Consider the following 18202-nt stretch of genomic DNA (forward strand, 5'->3'; position numbering starts at 1 on the left):
ACTTGGGCATTCAAAGTTCTCACCACACATCTAGATAAATTCCTTGGGGGGTCTAGTTTCCAAAATGGGGTCACTTGTGGGGGTTTCTACTGTTTAGGTACATCAGGGGCTCTGCAAATGCAACATAACGCCCGTAGACCATTCTATCAAAGTCTGCATTCCAAAACGGCGCTCCTTCCCTTCCGAGCTCTGCCATGCGCCCAAACAGTGGTTTATTCCCCACATATGGGGTATCAGCCTACTCAGCATAAATTGCACAATAAATTTTGGGGTCCAATTTCTCCTGTTACCCTTGTGAAAGTAAAAATTTGGTGGTGAAAAGATCATTTTTGTGGAAAAAATATGATTTTTTTTATTTTCATGGCTCTACATTATAAACTTTTGTGAAGCAGTTGGGGGTTCATAGTGCTCACCACATATCTAGATAAGCTCTTTGGGGGGTCTAATTTCCAAAATGGGGTCACTTGTGGGGGGTTTCTACTGTTTAGGTACATCAGGAGCTCTGCAAATGCAACATGACACCCGCAGACCATCCCATCAAAGTCTGCATTCCAAGCGGCGCTCCCTCCCTTCCGAGCCCTGATGGGTACCCAAACAGTGCCCCCCCCCCCCACATATGGGGTATCAGCGTACTCAGGACAAACTGGTCAACAGATTTTGGGGTCCAATGTCTCCTGTTACCCTTGAGAAAAGAAAAAATTGCAGGCTAAAAAATTTTTGAGGGAAAAAAAAGGATTTTTTATTTTCACGGCTCTACGTTATAAATTTCTGTAAAGCACTTGGGGGTTTAAAGTGCTCACTACACATCTAGTTAAGTTTCTTAAGGGGTCTAGTTTCCAAAATGGGGTCACTTGTGGGGGGTTTCCACTGTTTAGGCATATCAGGGGCTCTCTAAACGTGACATGGCATCCGATCTCAATTCCAGCCAATTCTGCATTGAAAAAGTCAAACGGCGCTCCTTCTCTTCCGAGCTCTGCGGTGCGCCCAAACAGTGGTTTACCCTCACATATGGGGTATCGGCATATTCAGGAGAAATTGCACAACAAAATGTATGGTTAAATTTCTGTTTTTACACTTGTGAAAATAAAAAAATATGGTTCTGAATTAAAATGTTTGCAAAAAAAGTTAAATGTTCATTTTTTCCTTCCACATTATTTCAGTTCCTGTGAAGCACGTAAAGGGTTAATAAACTTCTTGAATGTGGTTTTGAGCACCTTGAGGGGTGCAGTTTTTAGAATGGTGTCACAGTTGGTTATTTTCTATCATATAGACCCCTCAAAATGACTTCAAATGTGATGTGGTCCCTAAAAAACAATGGTGTTGTAAAAATGAGAAATTGCTGGTCAACTTTTAACCCTTATAACTCCCTAACAAAAAAAAATTTTGTTCCCAAAATTGTGCTGATGTAAAGTAGACATGTGGGAAATGTTATTTATTAACTATTTTGTGTGACATATCTCTCTGATTTAAGGGCATAAAAATACAAAGTTTGAAAATTGCAAAATTTTAATTTTTTTTGCCATATTTCCATTTTTTTCATAAATAATCGCAAGAAATATCGAAGAAATGTTACCACTACTATGAAGTACAATATGTCACGAAAAAACAGTCTCAGAATCAGCGGGATCCGTTAAAGTGTTCCAGAGTTATAACCTCATAAAGTGACACTGGTCAGAATTGTAAAATTTGGCCCGGTCATTAAGTACCAAATTGGCTCTGTCATCAAGGGGTTAATGGGGATAAATGTAAGGTCATGCACTTGGGTAGAAGTAATAAGATGTATAACTATGTGCTTAATTCTAAAACTCTGGGCAAAACCGTCAATGAAAAAGACCTGGGTATATGGGTGGATGACAAACTCATATTCAGTGGCCAGTGTCAGGCAGCTGCTACAAAGGCAAATAAAATAATGGGATGCATTAAAAGAGGCATAGATGCTCATGAGGAGAACATAATTTTACCTCTATACAAGTCACTAGTTCGACCACACTTAGAATACTGTGCACAGTTCTGGTCTCCGGTGTATAAGAAAGACATAGCTGAACTAGAGCGGGTGCAGAGAAGAGCGACCAAGGTTATTAGAGGACTGGGGGGTCTGCAATACCAAGATAGGTTATTACACTTGGGGCTATTTAGTTTGGAAAAACGAAGGCTAAGGGGTGATCTTATGTTAATGTATAAATATATGAGAGGACAGTACAAAGACCTTTCTGATGATCTTTTTAATCATAGACCGGTGACAGGGACAAGGGGGCATCCTCTACGTCTGGAGGAAAGAAGGTTTAAGCATAATAACAGACGCGGATTCTTTACTGTAAGAGCAGTGAGACTATGGAACTCTCTGCCGTATGATGTTGTAATGAGTGATACATTACTTAAATTTAAGAGGGGACTGGATGCCTTTCTTGAAAAGTATAATGTTACAGGGTATATATATTAGATTCCTTGATAAGGCGTTGATCCAGGGAAGTAGTCTGATTGCCGTATGTGGAGTCGGGAAGGAATTTTTTTCCCCATGGTGGAGCTTACTCTTTGCCACATGGGGGGTTTTGCCTTCCTCTGGATCAACATGTTAGGGCATGTTAGGTTAGGCTATGGGTTGAACTAGATGGACTTAAAGTCTTCCTTCAACCTTAATAACTATGTAACAATGATCAAAGTAATGTGTGGGAAAGGGCACAGAATTTCAGTGAATTAACATCTTGCTAACCGCATGGGAGGTGGATCAATCATGCTTTGGGGTTGTGTTGCAGCCAATGGCACGGGTAACATTTCATAGGTAGAGAGAAGAATGGATTCAATGAAATTTCAACAAATTCTTGATGCAAACATAACCCCATCTGTAAAAAAAGACGAAGTTGAAAAGAGGATGGCTTCTACAAATGGATAATGATCCTAAACACACATCAAAACCCACAATAGACTACCACAGAAGGCACAAGCTGAAGGTTTTACAATGGCCCTCACAGTCCCCTGATCAGAAAATCATTGAAAATCTGTGGTTAGACCTCAAATCTCACAGAACTGGAAGAATTTTCCAAGGAAGAATGAATGAAAATCCCTCAAACAAAAATTGAAAGACTCTTGTCTGGCTACAAAAAGCGTTTACAAGCTGTGATACTTGCAATAGTGGTGCTACTAGGTACAAACCATGCAGGGTGCCCAAACTTTTGCATCAGCCCATTTTTCGTTTTGTATTTTTAAAAATGTAAGAGATGACAATATTTTATTTTTGCCTAAAATACAAAAGGAAATGTGTCATATTTACCTTTAACCCTTTTAGAGATCATTACAGTTATTTTGACCAGTGGTGTCCAAACTGTACGAAAAAAAAAACTGATGACCCTCGGAACACACTCGGATACAAAAAAAGAAAAAAAAAACTGTCAGTTTTTCTCATACATGGAAAAATTTGACGTCTGAATGAAACCTAAAAGATGTCTGGCTGCGGCTTATTTCTGGGAAAACAAAAGGATCAGTAGCCCAAACTAGACACCCACCTCCCCCCGACAATTAATTATCCGGAGCCCCCTTACACATTAGACCGTCTGCCAAACCCACCGTTATTGGATTCAGCCGAAATTAGTCTGATGGGTATTAGGGGCTTTAGTGAGCGTCGCTACCCCTTTGTTCTGCTAATAAATGGGAGTTCTGGTAATAAATAGATATATCCTAAAAAAGACCAATTCTGTTATAACTTAGGGCAGCACGGTGGCTCAGTGGTTAGCATTGAAGCGCTGGGGTCCTGGGTTCAAATCCCACCAAGGACAACATCGCAAGGAGTTTGTATGTTCTCCTCGTGTTTGAATGGGTTTCCTCCATGTTCTCCGGTTTCCTCCCACACTCCAAGGACATACTGATAGGGAATGTAGATTGTGAGCCCCAATGGGGACAGCGATGATAAAGTCTGTAAAGTGCTGTGGAATTAATGGTGCTATATAAGTGAGTAAAACTTGTGGTCATGCATTATGCTCACACATGAGTTTGATCACAAAATAAAAGGAGAAGTCCTTACATTAGGTGATGGTTCCTTGTGATCATACTTTAGGTCTTCTTTCCCGTTGACTTCAGCTTCTTTCACTTGATATGATCTGCCTTCAATGAAATCAATATAGTCTTTATAGGAACACAACGGTCCTGCGAGGATGCCCATGAAATTACAGCAGTAACTTAAATACTCCAGAAGACTCGGCATGCGTCTGTAATGGAAAGATAAGCAGCCGGTAAGACGGAGCATTGCAGGGAATAAGTACATGGCAGGTGCACGGATACTGTCAGAGGACCTCTGCTGAGAATCTGCCGGCCAGTCAGAGGAAACACAACTTTCATCTCCGCAGCATGAACAGTCCACAACAGTGAACACAAACACCATCACGAGACCTCCCGTGTGTAGGAAATGCCAAAATTCTAAGAATTCAATATACAATTTCGCAACAGGTCAAAAGGAACCTGCCAGCCATGACATGACGCAAGACCAGATCTGTGCTGGAGATGGATTAATACCTATTGGCCAGAAAATGCACTGCAACCGGCATCTACCAGACGTTCCCCCAGTAGTCATGGTAGAACTTTCATTGGCATCTGCATAAAACTTGGCTTCCCTCTGATGATAAATGATCATGTTTACACCCGCTTATCATCTATTGTCTTGGTGTTGCATTGTCTATTGCTGACTGCAGAAAGAGTTAACTGAGAGGATGTCAGTGAGCTCATTCTGAGATTCCAATGGGAAAAACTAACTCTTATCTGCCCTTTCTGAACTCTCCTCAGCTACTGATCTATGACCACAGAAATGTGCAGGAAAACCGCATGTAAATGCCAAACGGTGCAACGTTTTTAATGGAGCTGAATTGCAAAAATGATTTTTTAGCCCCAAACACTTACTTTTAAACAAAAAAAAGTATCCAAAGTTGAACAACTCGTTTAAACCCTTCACCCCGAGCCTGTTTTCACCTTCATGCCCAGATGAAATGTTATAATTCTGTCTCACTTTAAGTGGTAATAACTCTGGAACGCTTCAATGGATCCCGCTGATTCTGAGAATGTTTTTTTATGACATTCTACTTCATGACAGTGGTAAAATTTGTTCAATAATAACTTGCATTTATTTGTGAAAATATTGGAAATTTAGCAAGAATTTTGACATTTTTCAAACTAATTCTAATGCCCTAAAGTCAGAGCGATGTGTCAAAAAAATAGCTAATAAATAAAATTTCCTACAAGTCTACTTTACAACTGCATCATTTTTTTTTTAACCATATTTTTTTTTTGTAAGGAATTTAGAAGAGTTAAAATTTGATCAGCAATTTCCCATTTTTGCAACAAAACTTACAAAACCCAAAAGTGACACCATTCTAAAAACTGCACACCTCAAGTTGCTCAAAACCACATTCAAGATGTTTATTAACCCTTCACAGAAATTAAAGCAATGTGGAAGGAAAAAAAATTAACATTTTACTTTTTTTTTTTTCACAAAAACGTTACTTTAACCACAATTTTTTTATATTCACAAAGGTAACAGGAGAAAATGGACTCAAATTTGTTGTGCAATTTTTCCTGAGTACACCGATACCATATCTGTTGGGAAAAACTATTGTTTGGATGCATGGCAGGGCTCGGAAAGGAAGGAGCATTGTTTGACTTTTTGAACGAAAAAATGACTGCAATCGAGAGTGGACACCATGTTGCGTTTGGAGAGCCACTAATGTGTCTAAACAGTGGAAACCCCCCATAACTGACCCCATTTTGAAAGCTAGACCCCTCAAGGAATTTATCTAGATGTATGGTGAACACCTAAAATGCCCAGGTGCTTCACAGAAGCTGTGAAAATTGTTTAAAAAAAAATAAAAATCCACATTTTGCCCACAAAAATGTTCTTTTACCCCAATTTTTTTTTATCATTTTCACAAGGGTAACAGGAAAAAAATGGAACCCAAAATTTGTTAAACAATTTCTCTTGAGCACACCAACACCCCATATGTGAGGCAAAACTACTGTTTGGGTGCACGGGAGGGCTCAGAAAGGAAGGAGTGACGTTTTGGCATTCAGGCTGATGGATGGTCTTCCGGTGTCATGTCGCATTTGGAGAGCCCCTGATGTGCCTAAACAGTGGAATCCCCCACAGAAGAAACTCCATTTTAGGAGTCGGACCCCTTAATGAATTTATCTAGACGTATGGTGAGCACCTAAAGCCCACAGATGCTTCACTGAATTTTACAATTTTGAACTGTGAAAATGAAAAATATATATACTTCACACAAAAATGTTGTCATCGTCCCATTTTTTTTTTAATTTTCAAGAGGATAGCAGGAGAAAATAAACCACAAAATTTGTTGTGCAATTTCTCTTCAGTACACAGATACCCAAGATGTGGTTGAAAACTACTTTTGAGGCACAGTGCAAAGCTCAGAAGGGAAGAAGAACCATATTGGAGTTCAGACTTTACTGGAATGATTTTAGAGTGCTAGAACAGCAGAATCCCCCATAAATGATCCCAATTTACAAACGAAACCTTTCAATTAATTTTTCTAGGGGTGCAGCGACCATTTGGCAAAGAATTAAAAAATAATTCAATTTTTACCACCAAAATTCTGTCTTAGCACCAGATTTTACATTTTCAAACGGGGAAATGGGAAAAACAGCACCTAAATTTGTCCCACAATTGCCGCTGAATGTAGAAATAGTCCATATGTGACTGTACAGTACTGCTTAGCCACATGGGGAGACTAAGGGGGGACGGTGCACTATTTGCCTTGTGGAGGACAGATGTTCCTAGAATAGTTTGTGGACTCCATATACAGAGCCCCTAAGTGCTAGAAAAGCAGAATCCCCCCTCAAGTGACCCCATTTTGTAAATTATACCCCTTTGGGAATTTATCTACAGGTGTAGTGATGATTAAACTCCATGGGTTTTTTCCAGAAACAAGCAGCAGTGGATGTTGCCGAATGAAAAGTGCAAATCTGCTATTGTAGTGCCCAGCTTGTTCTTCTGGAGACATGAACCCGTAAATTAGGTGGGCTCTCATTGCTACAGAAATGCCAAACATGTGGACGCTAAATGCTGTTTAGGCACACTGGGGCTCAGAAGGGAGGGGGGCATTTAGATTTGGGAGTGAAGAAAATGCTAAATTTCTTTTGGGGTTAGAGGAACAATAGTGCTTTTCCAGAGCATTCATGCTACCAGTAACGTGGAAGCCCCCTATATTTCCATTGACAGATGTTGGACCCAAATGGGGACTCCATTTTTTGTGGATTGAGCTGAGACTTTTACTGGGAACATTTTACATAACATTTGGGATCACATTTATCCTGCGCGCTACACTGAACACTTACATCAGGTTTTCCATCGAAATTACTAAGTGACGTGATTCAGATGAAACTCCCGAGGGATCCATTCACTATAATAAGGCAGCAGAGTTACTCTGGACTCCGTTCAGCAGTGTCCTTTTCAGAAGTGCACAAAACTGTGGCCGACGGCACTTTTATGCAATCCTAAAAAGACGGACACCGCCAGATCACAGACCATACTGCGTCCATAGTGCCTCTGTCTGTCTCATTATAGGGAATCTTTCATCGGGGGCTCCATCTAAATCACGTATTTTAGAGATTTGCATGGAAACCTAGGTGTAAGCGCTCAGCGCAGAGCGCAGGATAAATGTAAGCAGATCTTTACTGCAATATTTGGGAGGCAGAATGAACAAAAACAGGTCAAGAATTGGACTTATTTTTTATGCCATACCTCATGTGGTATAAGTGAATAGACGACTTTACTCTTCGAGTCAGTGCGATTACAGCGATACCAGATTCATAACTTTTTTATGTTTGGCTGCGGTCACACTAAGACGCTTTTTTTCATAAAGTTTTTCATCGCCATATTTTGAGAGCTTTTTTCCATATTTTGGCTGATGGTCATGTGAGGGCTTGTTTTTTGCGAGATGAGTTGACGTTTTTATTGGTACCATTTTCGGTCACATGACATTTTATGATCGCTTTCTATTACGATTTTTGGAGGGCGCCATGAACAAAAACCAGCAATTCAGGAATTTTGCATTTATTTTTTTTATACCGTTCCACGTGTGGTAAAATTAATAAGGCAGCATTATTCTTTGAGCCAGTATGATTACAGTGATACCGCATTTATATAATTTGTCTACGTTTTGGCGCTTTTATACAATAAAAACTATTTTGTATAAAAATTATTATTTTTGCATCACTTCATTCTGAGCGCTGTAAAATTTTTATTTTTCCACAGATAAGCCACTGTACAGCTCTGTTTTTTGTTTGGACAACATGTCATTTTCAGCGGTACCATTTTTATTTACATTTGCGTTTTTTACTGTGTTTTATTCGACCTTTTATTTGGCAGTATGATTAAAAAAAGCATAGTTTTTGTTATTGTTTTACAGTGTTTACTAAAATATTTAATAATAATATTTTTACAATTTTTTTTTACTTAGTTCCTTTATGGAACTTTAACAGCTCTGATTGCTTATAAAGCATAGTAATTCAAGAGCATTGCTATGCTTTATAACTGTCCGTGCTGCACTAACACACAAGCCCCTTAGACTATGCTTTGAGCATGGTCTAACAAACTTGCTAGCCTGGTGACCCTGATGTCGTCATGACGAAATGTGGTCACCATGACAATGATCGGGGTGGGCGTCTTTTGGAGGGGAGAGAGAGACCCCTCCCACAGCCTGTATTCTAAATGCTGTGACCGTGATCGATCGCAGCATTTAGGGGGTTAACCTGCCAGAATCGGTGCAGGCACCACTCTTGACAGTGAGATCCGGGTGTCAGCTGTGATGTATGTTGACCACCCAGCGGCTATTGCATGCGCACAGCTTCTGTGCGCACATGAATCCAGTTACCACCCTCCGCTGCTCTTCCCTCGTTTGAGGTGCACTCCGTCCGCATCTATTCCCCCTCCAACCTCCAGCTGGCTGTCATCTACCGCCCCCCAGAACTAGCCATCTCCACCTTTCTCAACCACTTCACCACCTGGCTACTTCATTTCCTCACTGCTGACATCCATTCCCTACTATCATCAAGGGTGACTTCAACATCCCCATTGACATTTCCACCTCAGCAGCCTCTAAACTTGACTTCACTATGCCTTCTTTGGCCTCACTCAATGGTCCTCTGAGGCCACTCACAAAGATGGTCACATGCTGGACCTCATCTTCACCCGCCTCTGCTCACTTACTAATCTCACTTACTCTCCCCTCCCCCTGTCTGACCACAACCTACTGACATTCTCTTCCCTCTCCTCTCCTAGTGTGCAACCCCAACTCCACAAACTCACTCATCCTCGCAGAAATCTCAAACACCTCAACTTACAATCTCTCGGAGTCCCTCCTCCCTCTTACAGACATAGCCTCCCTTCGTAACACATGCTGCTGCCACTTTTTATAACACCACAATAACAGCAACACTCGATTCGGCCGCCCCCCTCATGCATAGCAAAACTCGTACACTCAACAGGCAGCCCTGACTGACCAGCCTGACCAAAGAACTGAGACGGGCTTCCAGGATTGCTGAGCGGAGATGGAAGCGATCCCGCTCTGCCGAGCACTTCACTGCATGCAAGCACTCCCTCACCAGCTTCAAGTCCACCCTCACTGCCGCAAAACAAACTTACTTCTCATCTCTCATATCCTCCCTGTCTCACAACCCTAAACAGCTTTTCAACACTTTCAATTCTCTACTCCGTCCCCCCGCACCTCCTCCCTCCCCTCTCATTTCTGCCAAAGGCTTTGCCTCTTTCTTTAAACAGAAGATTGATACGATCAGAGAAAGCTTTGGTCCACAGCGCCCAATGCCCCTTTTAGCTGCTCAACCCTGTTCCCCCAAAACCAGCTTCTCCATCATGACAGAAGATCAGCTCTCCACCCTCCTGTCAAGATCACACCTCACCACTTGCACGCTTGACCCGATACCATCCCATCTCATCCCTAACCTAGCCACGGTCTTCATCCCAACCCCAACGCACCTCTTCAACCTCTCACCCACAACAGGCGTCTTCCCCTCCATCCTTCAAGCATGCCAAGATCACAACCATCCTCAAAAAGCCCTCCCTTGACCCATCCTCTGTGTAACTATCACCCGATATCTCTTCTCCCTTACGCCTCCAAATTACTGGAACAACACGTCCATCTTGACCTGTCCTCCCACCTCTCCTCCTGCTCCCTCTTTGACCGCTTACAATCTGGCCTCCGACTCCATCACTCAACTGGAACTGCCCTAACTAAAGTCGCCAATTACTTACTAACTGCCAAGAGCAAGTGACATTACTCTGTCCTCCTTCTCCTAGACCTGTCTTCTGCCTTTGACACTGTGGACCAATCCCTTCTTCTACAGATCCTCTCATCTCTTGGCATCACAGATTTGGCCCTATCCTGGATCTCGTCATATCTTACAGGCTGAACATTCAGTGTCTCCCTCTCCCACACCACCTCCTCACTCCGCCCCTTGTCTGTCAGTGTTCCTCAAGGCTCTGTTCTAGGACACCTACTCTTCTCCATATACACCTTCGGCCTGGGACAGCTCATAGAATCCCACAGTATGCAGTATCATCTCTACACCGATGACACGCAGATCTACCTATCCCGGCCTGACCTCACCTCCTTACTTACCAAAATCCCACACTGTCTGTCTGCTATCTCGGCCTTCTTTTCTGCTCCCTTTCTAAAACTGAACATGGACAAAACAGAATTCATCATCTTTCCCCCTATCTCACTCTACCCCTCCACCAGACCTATCCATCAATGTTAACGGCTGCTCACTTTCCCCAGTTCCACATGCCCGAGTGCCTCGGTGTGATCCTCGACTCTGCCTTCTCTTTCAAGCCACATATCCAAGCCCTTGCCTCCTCCTGCCGTCTCAAACTAAAAAATATTTCCCGGATCTGCGCATTCCTTGACCGCGACACCACAAAAACACTAGTGCATGCCCTTATCTCCCGCCTTGACAACTGCAACCTCCTACTCTCTGGCCTCCCCTCTAGCACTCTGGCACCACTCCAATCCATCCTACACTCTGCTGCCGGACTAACCTACCTGTCTCCCCACTATTCCCCAGCCTCTCGATTATGCCAAGACCTTCACTGGCTTCCTATCGCCCAGAGACTCCAGTTCAAAACCCTAACCATGACATACAAAGCCATCCACAGCCTGTCTCCTCCTTACATCTGTGACCTCGTCTCCCGGTACTTACCTACATGCAACCTTTGATCCTCTCAAGATCTCCTTCTCTACTCCCCTCTCATCTCTTCTTCCCATAACCGCATCCAAGACTTCTCCCGTGCTTCCCCCATACTCTGGAATTCTCTACCCCAACACATCAGACTCTCGCCTACCACAGAAACTTTCAAAAAGAACCTGAAGACTCACCTCTTCCGACAAGCCTACAGCCTGCAGTGATCCTCAACCTACTGAACCGCCGCACGACCAGCTCTACCCTCTCCTAGTGTATCCTCACCCATCCCCTGCGGACACTGATCCCTCACTGGCAGGGTCCTCCCTCCTTATGTACCTCTATGCCTTGTTTTTTGCTAATGTTTAATGTATTTGTCTATATTTGCCCCCTTTTCACATGTAAAGCGCCATGGAATAAATGGCGCTATAAAAATGTATAATAATACATTTACATTATTATAATAATGTAGAATAATAATCACCATGACGTGTATATACCTCATCGGTCTCGAAGTCCTTCCCTCCCATGATGTATATATACTGCAAATCTTTGGAAAAGGGTTAACTTTCAGTGTTGAGAAGAATGCTTGATAATTACAAATTGACGTTTGATTTCCATAAAGCGGTGGACAGCTTCTCTCCTGATTTCCCCTCCCTTTATCCCATCCTTTCTTACTTTGCTGACCTAGCAAGTTTTGCAGAATTTCACCACTTGCAAGGCTGCGATAATCAGTCTAAAACAAAAGCAAATAGAAGATTGCTCCAATTCCAACTGATGAGAGGGAGAACAGATCCTTCCATCAGGGCGCGCGGCATCGACATGGCCACCGGAGGGGCATAGACAGATGCTTACAATTACTAGAGGCGCCTGACCTTTCCCAAGGAGGAAAGGAAAGGTGATGGTCGATGATTGCTGCTGGTGCAATCTCTGCCTCGTACACACACGGCTGCAGAGTGATAGACAATTACTATGCCGCGCTCTGACCCAACCTCAGCAATGTGCACCTCAGCATTTTCCTCCCCATTACGGCCATTGCTTTCTGCCGGCAGAGTGTGGTCATTATCCTGATTTAATGGTCCATTATGTGCACACAATACATTCGGTAAAGACCACGAGCCTCAACACCTGTCTTCATAAGACAACTTGTTCGGTGTTAGCAGCCGCCCGGGCGGCCTCTCCATTTACATGAAGTACAGCTCGCAGCATGTAAAGGCAGGGGGATGTTTATGGCTGCGGAGATAAGAGGCGTGAGGTACTGAGACCCGATTCATGCAAGATGAAGGACGCATCTTATGGATCGTAGGCTAAAAGCAGCCATGCTCTCCAGTCTAGGCCTGGGTCAGTTTTTTTTCCTCGTGTGAACCCCCACAGACAGGTCCTTTTTTTTGCGCAGCACAGACAAAATGAGTGCGGCACACGTGGACACTGATACATGAATAATATCCGGGTGTCATCAGTGTGACACGTACTGGCACCTGGGAAAAAGCGGTACAGTTAGCTGTTCTCGGGTGACGGATCTCATCGATCAGGTGACAATGATGGGAGTTATATTCTACACCCGCTGTATACATTGTGTATTAAATAAAAACATTTAAAGAACGGCATGGGCTTCCTTTAGGTCATTTAAAGATCATTTCATCTTCAACTTGCTTAACTGTTCACATTAACAGTAATTTTGACTGGGGGGCAAACTTTTACATGCCACTTTAGGTTTAAAAGGAAACCTGCAAACTATCTAAAGCCACCACTAGGGGGAGATAGAGAGCTGTAACCTGCAAGAGCTCCCTCTAGTGGCTACTGCAGGTAAGCAATATGTTATCTCCTATTCTTATTTTATCGCATAGGATTTGGAGCTCTGTATGAGACAAAAGAAGCTCGAATCACTAAAGATGTATTAAGAAATAAATCAAACGATTTATAACATATTTAGAGGTTTCTTTTTAAATGTAACCGGTCATTTACTTTAACCCCTTCCTGACATGTGACTTACAGTTACCTCATAGGCCAGATCCGGGAATTATTCAGCTATTATCTGCCTCCAACAGCCGCAGGTGGAGCGGAGCTGGCGTTCATAGGTGACGGTGATTTTCGCTATACACAGCAATACTGGAGCACTGCCGTGTATTGCAAAAGTGATCAGATTATCGTAAGTTCAGGTCCCTTTAGGGGACTATTAAATATAGTAAAAAGTGAAAAAAAGATTTTAAAAATATGAAAAAAATAAAAATAAAAGCACAAATCACCCCTCCTTTTCTTCCATGAAAAAGAAAAAAAAAATACATGTATTTGGTATCACCACGTCCGATCTATCAAAATACAAAATACATTAACCAGATCAGTAATCAGTGCAATGAAAATTAATTTTTTTTTAGAAAAGCCAGAATTACGTGTTTTTTTTTGGTCGCCACACCAATTTAAAGCACAATAATGGAAAATCAAAACATCCAATCTACCCCAAAATGGAATCAATAAAAATACCAGCTTTAGTGCTAAAAAATACCCAGCCCCATCGACCAAAAATAGAAAATGTTACAAGTCTTGGGAAATGGCGACACAAGCAAATTACATTTATTTATTTTTACAAACTTCTGAATATATTTTTTTTAATACTTAAAGAAACACTCCTCGTCCCATCCAATATTTTATCCTCTCACTATATTGCAGTCGTCATATTATGCTGCACTGTGTACTCACAATTGCTCATTTTACCTTTCTTTGATTTATCCTACAGTAGTCCAAGGTTCCTGATAACATGGGAACAGCCTTACTGAGCCAAAAAAAAAAGGTTTAAAGGGATTTATGAGGTTGGCTATTATTAGAGTCCTTAGTGACGCCTGGCACCACCATATCACATAGGTATATATGAGGCCGGACTAGGAGGATACGATGTCTCAGGGAGCATTTTCTGATGGGGGCCCCCAATAATATACTGCACCTTGATAACGCTGAAGGACATAGTATATACTGGATGATGTATTAATATTGACAGATCTAACAGGGGAAATGTCATTACTTACAAGTTCATCTATATAAAGGCAGGAGGCTGAACCGTTCTAAAAAAAAAAACGTAAGGGGTTGCTTCAAGTCAATCATTGTCTTGTTGATTGACTTGAAGCAGTTCCTTAAAGGGGTTGTCCGGGACTTTAACATTGATGGCCAATCCTTTATGATTGGTCAGGGTGTGATACACGACACTCCCGCCCATCAGCTGTTCGTTGTGTCGACAGACGGAACTGTTCAGCTACTGAGCTGCACAGCTCCATCAGCGGAGTAGTGGCCGCGGCCGGTACTGCACATCAGCTGCCTGTTGATTTGGATAGAGAGCGGGTGTGCTGTACCCGGCCGCCGCCACTGTACAGTCAACAGAGCTGTGCAACTCGGTGACTGAGCAGTACCATCTGCCGGTATCACCAGGAATAGTTGATTGGGGGGACCCACATCGATCAGACATTGATGACCTACACTAAAGATAGGCCACAATGTTAAAGTCCTAGACAACCCCTATAAAATCATCCGAGTTTACCAATTGCTCGTGCGGCCATCGGTCTCTTTTACCAACAATCCAATAAAGATGCATGCTCGAGCATGTATAGTTACTGCCATCAGAAGAGCCCTGGCCACTGAAATCCTTATTTTATTATATTTCAGCAGAAGCCTGACTTATACCCAATGGGCATACAGTACTGGGCAAAAGTAAAGGGCAGGCATGGAAAAAATGCTGTATGATATGTCAATGAATTAACAAAATGCAAATGGAACGAACAAAAATCTAAATCAAATCATTGTTTGGTGTGACCGCCCTTTGCCCTCAAAACGCCATCAATTCTCAATCTACTATGTTCACTATACGGTAAAACTGACTTGTCAGTATGATTCTCCGGAGCAGTACGATTACACAGATACCAAACACGCACAGTTTTTGTTTAAGTGGTTAAAAAAAAAATTGGAAAATTAAAAAAAAAAATAAAAAAAAAAATTGCTTGTTTTGCCATTTTACAAGACCCATAATGTTTTAAATTGCTTACTTTTTACACACTGTACTGACTTTTTATTGTATGATTACAAATTATCCATAGCACAACACACAGTGTGACATACAGTGTGGGGGAAGGGGCAGTACGGAACCTAATTTTTCATGTTACATCTGTGCTTTAATCTCCCAGCACTTTCTAATCATGCAGGGGGTTAGACCAGGGGATCAGAGCTCAGTCATTACGTCTTACACACTGACAAACATAAGCTATTGTGGAGGCGTGTTATGTCTCTACTGTTTTTCTGCCTGCTTATGATTGGTCAGCATCATACAGGAAGCAGAAGTGCACAAAATGAAAACTTTCACCCACTTGGATTTTTCAAAAAGTTAATGTCATGCTGTGACGGTCTTTGGTAAGGAAGGGGGGTCTCAAAGCTATAATTGGCAAGGCAGAGAAGACCTGGCCAGGTTTTATAGGGAGAGGTAATGACCAGATCAGAAGCAGCTAAAATGGAGCTGCAAGTTTCTGACCAGCATAAAAAGGGTTGTTAACCTCATCAGCACCAAAGGAAACCACATCCCTTTAATATAGGACACAAAACACAGAGGACAAATGGAAGATCTGCGATTCACAGCATCTAGTGATCTTCTAACCCCAGATCTCCCAGGAGGACGTGACACACTTGTGACAGTAAACTCACTTGGTGCTAAATACTTTGCTAATTTCTTGGCAAGAGATGCAAAATACAAAAAAAAAACATTTTATTCTGCTCTGCAGCCAGTACTACATGCTTTGTGCCATTCAATATGAAAAATTTGGTGAAAGGTCCGCTTTAAGGAACTTAAACCTGAGATTGATTACTCTATTTAATGCATTAGTAAAGTTTCGCTGTATATAGAGAAAATAATGGTCTCCCATGACTCTCCACCCATGGATGAGCTTCACAGGAGTGACAAGGGTCTTCGTCAACACCTTGGTTGGTAATCCATCAGTGGCTCAGAATCGCAATATCATTTGAACGCTGCTATCAGAGATTGATATATAAATGGTTAACAGCAGGGATCATCACAACTCTGGTGGCTGCTGTCAGAGATTGACTTATAAACGGCTAATAGCAGGGATCAGAGCTCAACTCTCTAGCGACTGCAGTCAGTGAACGCTTAATGTCAGAGATTGACATGTAAATGGTTAACAGCAGGGATCATCGCTCAACTCTGGTGGCTGAAGTCAGTGAATGCTGCTGTCAGAGATTGACATATAAATGGTTAACAGCAGGGATCATCGCTCAACTCTGGTGGCTGCAGTCAGTGAAAGCTGCTGTCAGAAATTGACATATAAATGGTTAACAGCAGGGATCATCGCTCAACTCTGGTGGCTGCTGTCAGAGATTGACATACAAACAGCTAATAGCAGGGATCAGAGCTCAACTCTCTAGAGACTGGAGTCAGTGAACGCTTAATGTCAGAGATTGACATATAAATGGTTAACAGCAGGGATCAGAACTCTGGCGGCTGCAGTCAGTGACAGATGTGTGACGTGTGGTCCTGAGCTCCCTCCTCCAACTTACTGATCGCTGGGGGTCCAGCCGAAAAGAAGAACCAATCAGATTGTTTTTTCCTATTTCACTTTTTCATACCTTCTACAAAATAAAAAATAAAATCCAATTAAATGTCATGATGAGGCCTAATGTCCTTCTAATAACATTCAACTGATAACTAAAGGGACTGGAATTGTTGTCATAGGGGATAGATGTGCAGAAATGATTCACATAGCTGTGTATCCTGTGATAGTACAGAAATAAAAATCATCGCTGAAAATTGTAGAGATAGAAGAATAAGCAATGTGGACTGCAATTAAAGGAGTCATCATTCATTATACAGCTGCTGAGCCCCATATATGATAAAATATAGTGACGCTGTCTGTTACCATTCACTTCTGTTCTAATTGGTTTCCTTAATTCCTACCCAGCATGACCCAGTTATTTGACGTGACCTTACAAGCTAATGAGTGGACTATGATTTTAAGTGTCAAAATTAATTTAGTCTGTTTTGTTTCTGGAGGGGGGAATACGGTCTGTAGTTTTTAACGGAATATACAACTATTAACACAATGTTGCTCTTGGTCCAACATTTTGGAGCTCATTTTTTAGGATTTGCCGAGTTTATTGATTTCTGGCTTCCTGGAGCTACCACTAGGGGGAGCTTAGTGCTCTTATTGTTGAGTTCAGTGTTTGTATGCACTAATGCTCCCTCTAGTGGCAGCAGCAAGAATTTTTTTTTTCAATATTTCTATGCCAGGGATTTTGAATTCTGCATGAATGAAAAGAGATTTGACCATTATAATAAATATTAAGAAATCAAAAGGACAGAATAACTTTTATTGTATATATTATATGAAGAGTATTTTTACACTGAAAAAAAAGGAGAAAAATAGTAAAAATGTATCAACACTACAACCAGTCACGTACAGTTTTACGGAGGAGAATTTTTGTATTTTGTTATTTTTTACAGTACTATGTTTGGGGGGACAAAAAAGCAGAAATATTGCAAGTTTGTACTTGGGTCTGTAGAACTTACACTAGACTCCGTCTTCCTATTCTTTAGAAAGGACAATTCAGTAGTCTCATTATCATCACAGACAGGCTGACAATGACGCCACACCTCTATACACAGCAGCAGATAACGCAGCAGCCACCATTTAAAATAAGTGATGGGCACAGCTTACCTCCTCCACAATGACGTGTCTTCTTCATTAGAGCATGCTCAGATAACGCTTCTACACAAACAAATAGGGTCCGAGTCATTTTATTGCTGCTAATGTCCATGTGAAGAACAGGGAGCAGAAATGTAATATCAATCCTAGTGGCCAGTGGGGAAATTGCAAGAGTTTTTTTAATTTTATTTTAATATGATAAAATAAAATAAAATAATTAGACATAAAAATTTAATTTAAACAAATATATAATTTCTGATGATACAAACCCTTTAATATATATTACAAATATCTACAAAAAGTTTGTAATTAGAATAGAA

General features: G+C 41.6%; 1 protein-coding gene and 1 long non-coding RNA gene across 3 annotated transcripts in view; one reads left to right on the plus strand and one right to left on the minus strand.

Moving 5' to 3' along the window:
* LOC143808577 (uncharacterized) overlaps nucleotides 1-18202 on the plus strand; it is a 121484-nt gene that overhangs the window by 103038 nt on the left and 244 nt on the right. The gene's annotated exons all lie outside the window — the stretch shown is intronic.
* MBOAT2 (membrane bound glycerophospholipid O-acyltransferase 2) overlaps nucleotides 1-18202 on the minus strand; it is a 269915-nt gene that overhangs the window by 40384 nt on the left and 211329 nt on the right. For both annotated transcript variants that reach the window (XM_077291395.1, XM_077291394.1), the window contains one exon: nucleotides 4016-4199. In XM_077291395.1, coding sequence (XP_077147510.1) covers nucleotides 4016-4199 — 184 coding nt within the window. The remainder of the gene's footprint in view (nucleotides 1-4015; nucleotides 4200-18202) is intronic.

Source organism: Ranitomeya variabilis, chromosome 2 (genome assembly GCF_051348905.1).
Source record: "Ranitomeya variabilis isolate aRanVar5 chromosome 2, aRanVar5.hap1, whole genome shotgun sequence".
Lineage (NCBI taxonomy): Eukaryota > Metazoa > Chordata > Amphibia > Anura > Dendrobatidae > Ranitomeya > Ranitomeya variabilis.